Source organism: Quercus lobata, chromosome 8 (genome assembly GCF_001633185.2).
Source record: "Quercus lobata isolate SW786 chromosome 8, ValleyOak3.0 Primary Assembly, whole genome shotgun sequence".
Lineage (NCBI taxonomy): Eukaryota > Viridiplantae > Streptophyta > Magnoliopsida > Fagales > Fagaceae > Quercus > Quercus lobata.
The window spans coordinates 49680236-49690879 of NC_044911.1; the positions used below are offsets into that span (position 1 = coordinate 49680236).

The following is a 10644-nucleotide window of genomic DNA, read 5'->3' on the forward strand; positions in this document are numbered from 1 at the left end:
AGTTTACCAAACTTTCACACAAACATACGCACAAAAACTCAAAACTTAGTATTTTGGGAGAATTGAGCTCCGAATTTTTGATACTGAAAGCGAACACCAAAAATCCTCAATTTCCTTCCATTTCTTTCCATTTTTCCCCAATTTTCACAGCAACAATAATTTTGTAGTACCAGAAACCAAAATAAGTAAATAAAACAAAGTTTCAAACCTGCAATTGTCTATCTCTCACACATCCACCAACCAACAGAGATCACAAACAGCGTTTGAGGCTTTGAGCACCATTTTTCCTAGCTCTTCTCTCATGCAGATCGACTGCAAATGTTCTTGGGTTTCAAATTTTTTTGTTGATCTGGATTAGTAGAGAGAGATCGGTGTTGAGGCTGGGTTGTGAAGGAGTTGAATCACAATACAGATTGGTGGTTTGGGAGGAAAAGAAAGAAGAAAAAAATTCGTGTAGAGAGAAGATGAAGAAGATAAGAGGCAGTAAATGGTGAGTCCCTGTAGTTTGAGTTTATCTTTAAATTTTGACTGAATTGTTGTTCTCTTCAAATGCACCATTTTAACTTCACAAGAAGACAAAACTTGACTAAACCAAAAAAATATTGTAGAGAAGCTCAGGGAGTGTTTGGATTTCATGTTTCCATAACTCATAACTCTGTTTCCATCACCCATAACTCAAAAATGGTGGAACCCATGACTAAGAGGCTTGTTTTGATTTCATGTTTCCATAACTCATAATTCTGTTTCCATCACTCAATTCTCTGATTTTTGAGTGATGAGTTGTGGAAACTGAAAACACATTTTAGGTGTTTTCAATTTCCATAACTCTATTTTCAATGGCATTTTCGTAATTAAAACTACATATGGGTCCCACGATCAGAGTTAGCCGCAACTTTTGACCCTCTTTTCTTTTCTTTTTTCTTCACTGGGTTCGGTGAGTTTGGTTTCTTCATCATCTTTTTTCTTTTTCTTTTTCCTTTCACACTCTTCTTCTTCTTCTTTCACTGGGTTGGGTTTTTTTTTTTTTTTTTTTTTTTTTTTTTTTTTTTTAACTGGGTTCGAGCTCCTCACCGGATCGTACTCCTTGATCATCGACAACATCACCCCAACCAATGTCAGTTGCCCTGAGTCTTCCTGCATCGGTGATGGCATTGCTAAAGCTACAAACGACGTCACACTCTTCGGCTGCACCGCTAGTGTCGGATGGGGGTTTTGGCCTTGGTTTGAGATTTGAGAATGGTTTGCAGCGGAGCGAAAACCAAAGAGGACTTGCGGAGAGTCAACGGAGCCATCTTGGCATTGCTGGACCAGACGGTGGTGTTGCTGGGCTTGTCTTCTTCAGCCGAAGAGGGTGGAGGGAGGTCTCCATACAACCCAATGCAGAAAAGACCAAAAAGAAAGAGATGAGAGAGAGAGAAAGAGAGAGAGAGAGAGAGAGAGTTTTTAGGGGCTATGAGTGAATTAGGCATGGGTCTTACAAAATAGTAGAAATATTTGAGTGATGACAAGTTGAGTGATGGTGCCAAACAGACTTCATGTAGGGAGTTAGGGTATTTTAAGTGGTGAGTGATGAATGACAAAAATTGAGTGAGGAGTGATAAGTGATGAAAACAGGGTCTTATTCACTCTTTTTATATAATTAATAGATAGAAATATAAATAGAAATAGAGAGAGAGAGAGAGAGAGAGAGAGAGAGAGATATATATATATATTTATATATATTTTTAAACTACAGTTCTATTAAAGCTACGGACCAGAACAACCAGGGGAATCTCCCTTGCATACAGCCTCTAGAGAGGGAGGGAGATTTACATATGAAAAGCAAACATTACTAGAAGAGTGGTGAAACATGTCACACACCATACATCTTTCCATCTGTTCAGGGTATACAAATCTTGTTTCTTTGTGTATATATATATATATATATATTTTTTTTTTTGGTTGGTTTCCCACAGTGTTTTCTCAAAAGTTTCAACCAGAGATTAATCACTATTCGTGACGGGTGGGCCCATAACGGGGTAAATCACTGGCCTAGGGAGTTTTTTCAAAGTGCTGGTGCCCGGATTTGAACTGGAGAGCTCCCAATTAAACCCAAAACAACCACTTTCATTACTTTATTTAATATCCTTTGCCATTTATCTACCATCTTAAGGTTTTTTTTTTTTTTTCACTTACTTCCTTGCACTCATGCAAAACTTTGGGACCAGAAATATTAATGTCATCCTGTTTTTTTTTTTTTTTTTTTCATCTCATCATGCTAGGGGTGTGCAGCCAACCTGCCAACCCACCAAAACCAACCCGACCCAACCCAACCCATCAGGTTGGATCGGTTTTTAGGGTTTGGTGGGTTGGGTTGGGTTACAAAATTTTTTTTGATAGCGGGTCAGGTTGGGTTTGGGTTATAAAATTCCAAACCCGCCAAATCCAACCCGACCCACCCATATATTTAATATATATATTTAAAATATATTATATAATTAATAAATTTTTTAAAATAACTAGCTCTTCCTATCCTATATAAAAGCCAATTAGTTCACACAAACCCCAATAAATTAGTGTTGTTTGCTTTTAAAGAGTTACATTGATACTAATTTTTGGGTTTTTTTTAATATATTTATATTTATATTTATATATTTTTTCTATTCAATTTATTAATAATAATAATTATTATAAATTTGTCTAACCCATGGGTTCAACCCGACCCATGTGGGTTGGGTCAAAAATCCCCTTAACCCGACACGTGCATACCCCTACATCATGCCATAATAACTACCACATGCATAAAAAATTATAGTTTCAAACATTTCTCACAACACAACATTTGTGGTAAATTAAATTTGATGATTTTTTTTTTTTTTTTTTTTTTTTTTTTTTTTTTTTTTTTTTTACAGTTTCAACATTTATTTTTTCATCTCATCATGCTATGTCTACATCCACAACATTTCTCACAACACTTTAATAACAAATAATTTGTGGTAAATTATTATTGGTTCTAATTTAAACTTACCAATGAAATTACTTTTTTACCTAACAATAACAACTCGTAACAACCTGCTACTTATGATTTGTTGTGAAATGTTGTAGACATAGCATTTCTCTTGTGAAAATGTTAAGACATCTTGTTGTTGTCTTAATATATTTACAACTGCTGAAGCATCAATTCTTTACAAGTCAAAATAAAATATAACAAAATTATAAAGGTATTATGAAAATATTGTACCATTCTGTTGTGTTTCTAGATTTTTTTTTTTTTTTTTTTTTTTGGTTTAGTTAATTTTTTTGAGCCAAAATTCATTGCTTTACATACAGTTTTCTTGAGTAGACTTTTTGTATTTTTTATTGTATTTTTATATTTATGCACCATTTTACGTGAAAACACATAGTTTTATACGAAAGAAAAAAAAAATACTTAGGATTAAAACACTTTTCATCCTTTTTGTTCGGGGTAGTTCACAATTCCTTCTTAAACTTTAAAATCAAGCAATTTTTCCATTAATATTTTGAAAAATAGCAAATTTGTCATATTGTTATTTTCTCGGTTAAACCCTAATGAAAGCTTATGAATCTTAAAATATATCAATTGTGTAATGTCTAAAATACTCCCACTAAATTTTAACATCTCAAAAAAAAAATTTCTCGTATTTTGAGTTTTAGATGGTAATAATGTTTAGAAAGTTTGAATTGTGATATAAGATGTTTTATTTATTACTTAGAGAACATTGATTTTCTAGGTTTAAATCTTCGAAACTTATAATTTATCTAATGGAAAATTCAATGACACATGCCTTTTGTTATCTTCTTCTTCTTTTTTTTCTTTTTCTTTTTTGCCTAAAATGGGTGTTCATTAAAAACTAAGTAAGCTAAACATTGCACCTAGACTCATGTAGAATGATAAAGAAAAAAGTATGAATGACAAAATTTTTATTGTGTATGGTTGAAAGTATTTGATGAAGAGTTTCAATTGTAGCATATAAAATCATTTATTACAAAAATTTAAATACTGTGATAATGTCTTAGCAAAAATAAGTTGCTTAGAGCCCGTTTGGTCATAGTTTTCAAAAATTGTTGTTTAAAAAGATGTGAAAATTGTGGTTTAAAAAGTGTTGTTGAAAAATGTATTTTTAGTATGAATAAAACAAAAAAAATATGTTTGGTATCATGGTTTAAATAACATTTTTCAATGTTCAAAAAATATAAAATATGTGTTTAGTATGTGTGTTTTGAATGATAAAAAAAGCTGACCAAAGTACAAAATAAATATATTTCAAATTAAGAGAGAGAACATGGTGGGCCCATAAATCAGGAGAGAGCCAAAACATTTTAAAAAAAAACTGATGAAAGTATGAAAAAGCTGACCGGAGCACTAGTGTTTGTTGTTTGAGATAATTACGGAATTGCCACTAAGCACTAGTGTTTATTGTTTAAAAGCTATCCGGAGCTGATTTTAAAAATGGGTTTTATAACACTGGTTTTTGAACAATGTTTTCCAAACAACAGGGACAGAACTGGTACACCAAACACATTTTTTTTTGTTTTTGGACACTAGTGTTCAGTGTTTAAACACTGAACACTAGTGCTTAAACATGGTGACCAAACAGCCCCTTATTATTGGGAAATGAGGATATTCATTATTGGGAAATGATGACTAATATAATAAGACTTTTATTACATTCTTCCTTTGGGAGTTTTAAATAGATTATTTACTTTCAACCTACAGGCTACAAGAGGGCTTTTGGCTGGACAAAACTGGTTTGGCTTATGTTTCTTTCTTACTTTGTTAGGAATTAAACAATGATCAAAAAGAGCTATATAACAAGATAATGTCTAATCCTGAAGTTACAATCAAGTAACTCTTCCTCAAAGTTACATCCAAGTACAATCACTGTTCTTTTTTGGCAAAGAAAAAATATCATACTTACAGAACTTACCATATCATTACCTGAATCAGCTAAAGCATCATCATCAATTATAGCTCCAGGAATCCCCGCGTTGTTGACCTGCATAGAAATTTAAGATTTGTTATCATTTATTTTATATTGTAAGTTCAACTTATGAACAAGATATAACTCATAGCAAGTATTGTCGAGAATCTCTAATCTTTTGATAATTGACCAATCATATCAAAATTTTCAATTTGAAGTAAATAAGATGCGATTATAACAAGAGCAGTCTACAACAAATTTTTAAGCAAGGTATAGTGTTAACTGTTTAGACTCTACAGTCTACACTCATATCAATATTTCCAATACCTTCTACCCCTCTCTTTCCTATTCTATGTCATTCATATTCAAAATAAATAAATATACAAAATTCAAATGGCTCGTTTAAGCACCAGGAACATTTTCAAACTTACCAATGTATCAAGCTTCCCATATTTGGTTTTAATGAAATCTGCTAAGGAAGATATACTAGCATGGTCAGCCACATCAAGCTGATGAAATACCACATGGTCAGATAGCCCAGACTCTCTCAGCTTTTCAACAGCTTCAAGGCCTTTTTTCTCATCTCTAGCAGTTAGCACCACCATGATCCCATTTGAGGCCAATTTCCTGCATATTCCAAAACCAATCCCCTTATTGGCCCCTGTAACAACTGCATACCTGAAAGGAAAATGTAAGTAAAAAAATTAAAATAAATAAAAAGAAAAGTATAAATAAATTGCAGTGTCATAGCACTGTTACGAAAACAACATGAGAGAAGAAGCAAAGTACTTTTTTGTTGCTTCTGCCATTGATGATAAAACTTGGGACACTTTTGTAACAAGTGAAAGCAGTGCTAAACTGCTTAAATAAGAAGAAATTCAGCTGTGAGACATGTTCACGTGTGGGTTGAATTGTGCCCCATACTAATGACTGAGTTCCTATCAAAAAATAAAAAATAATGACTTGGTTAGCAAAAAGTAATTTTTGTTTTTGTTTTCGGTATGCCTAGGACACAAAATTTGACCAATCTTTTTTTTATAGTTAATATTATCTGAGTGATTGGTTCAAAATTTTACTTTGGCTTTTGTTTTTGGTAAGCATAGGACACAAATTTTGACAACATTTTTATAGTAGATATTGTCTGATTGATTGGTGTGCACAGCAATATAGGTGAGGTTTAGAAGTTTAACTCTCAACATTAATCAAAAGAGATGGCGACGAACCCGACTTAAAGTTGGCTAACAATAAGCTCATCTTTTTTTTTTTTTTTTCATCAACATCTCCTTTGTTTACTAGTTATTTTTCTTGAAATAAAGCTAAATATTGAAAACAAGTATATACTAAATATATTAAATGCTTAATTGGTTAGTTTTTATAATATCTTCCGAAATTATAAGAAGATAACATAGGTAAAATACTAAATTAAAATATAATAAAAGAGATGTGATTTTTAATTGCTAATGTGGCACTGTTATTTTAAGGATTTCATTAATAAATTAATGATATGGCATACTACCAACCATTTAATTCAAAATGAAGGGTCAAGATGATGCGGTAAAGTACCCAATAAATTCTAAAGGATTTAATCCTGAAAGTGTGTAATATTAGACAAGGAAAAAAATAGACAAGTGGATTTCCAACGGGCCAAAGCCCAACGGTCACTATGTATATTAAATGTTCAACGGGCTAAAAGAGGTCCAAAAGTGTGTTATATTAGCCAATGAAAAAATAGACTAGTGGGTTTCCAATAGGCTAAAGTTCAATGGTCACTATGCACATTAAACGCGCTAATCCAAATAGTCAATGAACACTAACGGGATGAAAAAGAGAAAAAATTAAGGCTCAAAACAAAACTTGTTGGATCATACACATGCATTGTGACAAGCCATTCACTCTGTCACTCACTCATGAGTTATATGTATATGCCCTAAGCCCACTATTTCAAGAAATTAAAAAACATGGGCAATTACTTATAAACACATAAGTGAACTCACTCCTAACCAATTTGGAACAAGCAACAAAGAGCAAAAGTGTTTGAATCACACTCATCCACACCAACAAACAAAAGATTCTTAAAATTTTCATTACAAAAAGCATATAATTGATATTACATACCCCAAGTGAAAAAACATATTCTTTGCATACATTTTATGACATCAACGTTAGACATTGGCTTTCAAATAGCCTGTCAAATAGAGATTCAAAACATAGAAAGTAAACAATTCCAGGAAAAGTACGGACTTATTAGTATTTATATCTTTTGAGAAGTGGTAGAAATGAAAAATCTTAATCAAAAGTTGTCACTTCATTCCGATAAAAGAAGAGGCCAGAAGGACCATCGTTGGGCAGGAGCGCTAACTTTACAACACTTTCAGCACCTTCATCAGTCGTCAAATAGCCATTGTTGTAGTTTATATCTGTCTTGACATAGCCAGGGCAGACGCAATTGACTCGAAAAGATGGGTACTTTTTGGCCACAATCCTTGTGTAGGCATTCATAGCTGCTTTTGAAATCATATAAGAAGACGAATATCTAGGCCAGCCTTTGGTTTCCAAGGAACCCTCTTTAAAATCTTTCAGATATTCATTCAATACCTCATCTACTCTTTCTTCTGTTAGGCTTTCAGCATTACCTAACACTTCTTTAGCCCATTCATTTGGTATTTTCTGAAACAGCAGGAGACACTTTAATTTTTGATTCATGGGAAAATGAATTATAGTTTAATTTGAAAAAAGAAGAAGAAGAAGAAGAAGAAAAGAGACTCTACACCTCCTTTAGAAAGTAAATAAGAGGAGTGCTTCTTATAGTCCCATCAATTTGTAAGAAAGAAAGGAAGTAACTTCCTTAAAAAACAGTAATAGTGATTAATTAGCAACAAAGAAACAGAGTGGCAGCCATTTGAGTTTGATGGCAGAATGTGTGTGTGTGTTGAGAGAGAGAGAGAGAGAGAGAATGGGATTTATTTCGACTTTTTAACTGTTGGGATGAAAATGTGTTATGGAAGCACAATGAAGATAACCTCAGGAGGGCAAAGTTCAACTTTTTAGATCGTGAAATGAAACTGCCTCAAACCACAAATGGCTTAACTACATAAGTATCCACTATCCAGTCCATTAAAAAAAAAAAAAGCACATAACACTTAGATGGGACTCAAATTGGTGAAGTTTCAAGTGGCACCGAAACAAATAATGATACATGGATCTATTCTTAAGCCAGTTATAAGTTGAACCATCTACTTTTGATTGGGATTTAGTGTTGGCTCGTTCCAGAACTTTTTCTTGTAATAAATTTCAAAACCAAATCAAAACTTGTATAAAAATTAATTCTAAGTTCTAATAAGGGTTCCAGAAATTTTATCTGCAGTTTCATACCTCTAAGTGTCCCATGGAAGCGGAAACATTAACAATCCTTGGTGAATTGGACAACTGGAGGATTGGAAGAAGTGCTTCAATCATTCCTTTGGCACCATAGTAGTTTGTTTTCAGGCACTCTTCAGCTAACTCATAAGTGTCTGTCGCTATTTTACTCCAATCCACATTGACACCTTCCTGCATCAATGAGAAGAAAATTCATTCTCTTCCAAGCCAATTGTACAAAGAAAATGGTAGGCAGAGACAGGTTGCTTAACAACAGTACTTAGTTAGCTTCCCAACCCCAGTGTGAAGACCCGAACACACTATACTTATAGTAAAAGCATCCATAATTTTGTGGCCAAACATTGCAAGATTTCATAGGGAGCGCAACAAGGAATTAGAAAAAGCTAATCAGCTACCAGACAAAATACGGTAACTTTGACTAAAGCCGCTTTGGTCAAAGTTAATTGATGCAAGTGTGGTTTTATATGGGTTTTCTTTCTAGAACATGACCAATATCATAAAAAAGTCATACCTAATGCACAAAATCCCTTTTTGTGGAGTCTGAGAAAGGTGATTGGTAGATAACCTTAGTCCTAATTTTTATTGGAGAGACTGATTTCTAGATTTGAACCCACAACCTAATAGGTTATTTACTTTCAATTTGCAAGAGGGCTTTGGCTGAATAATAATGATTTGGCATAAGATTCCTTCTTACTTTGTTAGGAATTAATTAACTACAATGATCAACAAGAGTTATAACAAGATAATGTCTAATCCTGAAGTTACAATCAAGTCACTCTTTCTCAAAGTTACATCCAAGTCCACTCATCCTTTTCTTATTTTTTGGCAATGAAAAAATATCATACTTTCATAACTTACCTTACCAAGACCTGAAGCAGCTAAAGCATCTCCATCTATTATAGATCCAGGGATCCCAGCGTTGTTGACCTGCATAGAATTTTAAGATTTGTCATCATTTATTTTATTTTGTAAATTAAACCAAAAACAGGATCATGAACAACATGACCCGAAGCAAGTATTATTGAGAGTCTCTATTATATTGATAATTGACCAATCACATCAAATTTTAAAATTTGTACATAAGATGGGATTATAACAAGAGCAATTTACAACAAAGCTTTAGTTCTTGTTGAAAATTCATCGATGGAGTTGATGTGCAGATTTTTATGCAATTTAAAGCAAGGTTGTGTTTGTTGTTTAGTCTCTACAGTCTACACTTTTATCGTATTAAAATTTCCAATATTTTCTGCCCCTCTTTCCTCTTCTCTGTCATGCATATTCAAAGAGTTGATTCAAGAGTAACTTTAAGCAATGTTACACAATACAATAAATGCATAGATAACCATCGGATTATATTTTCTTCTTATTCCCTTTATGCTTGCAAAATTTCAGAAGGTTCAAAAGGCTAGTGACTATATCATCTATAAAATACTTAAATTTCATGTTTTTGTATATTAAAACTATGCATAAAAGACAAAATTTTGTAGATTAAAGAGTAAATTACATCCAGTTGACTCAAAATATAGCATGCATGTTAATAACATACATAAAAAATAATAATAATAAGAAGAAGAATCTCGGTTTCCAAACAGTAATTCAAATGGCTAGTTAAACCACCAGAATCATTTCAAAAGTACCAATATATCGAGCCTCCCATATTTGGTTTTAATGAAATCTGCAAAGGAAGCTATATTAGCAGGATCCGCCACATCAAGCTGATGAAATACAACGTGGTCAGACAGCCCAAACTCTCTCAGCTTTTCAACAGCTTCAAGGCCTTTTTTCTCATCTCTAGCAGTTAGAACCACCACGATCCCATTTGAGGCCAGCTTCCTGCATATTTCGAAGCCAATCCCCTTATTGGCCCCTGTAACAACTGCGTACCTGAGAAAAAAAGAAAAAGAAAAGTATAAATAAAACACTGTGTCATGGCACTATTGCGAAAACACCATGAAAGAAGAAGCAAAGTACTTCTTTGTAGCTTCTGCCATTGATGATGAAACTTGGGACACTTTTGCAATAGTGAAAGCTGTGCTTAATTCTTCTATCTACTACGGTAGTAGCTACACTACTTTTTGGTTTTGTCAAGATAGTGGCGTTCTTTTTATCCTTTTTTTTTTCGGTAACATCGCCGGGTCTTTTTTCTCTTCTAATTTTTTTTTATATACATATGGGACCCGTTTATATTAATAAATCGTCACAGTATTTTTATAATTTTAATCCTTTATAGGTTAAAATAAAATATTATATTAAAATCAATCACAATTAAAAATAAAAATATTGTGAAAAAAAAAATATTACATCCATAACATTTCCCATAGATACAGTACTAATTACATTACTT

General features: G+C 32.9%; 1 protein-coding gene across 1 annotated transcript; it reads right to left on the minus strand.

The window, feature by feature from the left end:
* Positions 1-6978: 6978 nt before the first annotated feature.
* LOC115958621 ((+)-neomenthol dehydrogenase-like) lies at positions 6979-10418 on the minus strand. The gene is made up of 5 exons (XM_031077048.1): positions 10272-10418; positions 9938-10184; positions 9159-9227; positions 8295-8471; positions 6979-7589 (listed from the first exon to the last, which is right to left on the minus strand). The coding sequence occupies exons 1-5, from the start codon at positions 10289-10291 to the stop codon at positions 7209-7211; spliced, it is 894 nt and encodes a 297-aa protein (XP_030932908.1). The 5' UTR covers positions 10292-10418; the 3' UTR covers positions 6979-7208.
* Between the last annotated feature and the right edge of the window lie 226 nt (positions 10419-10644).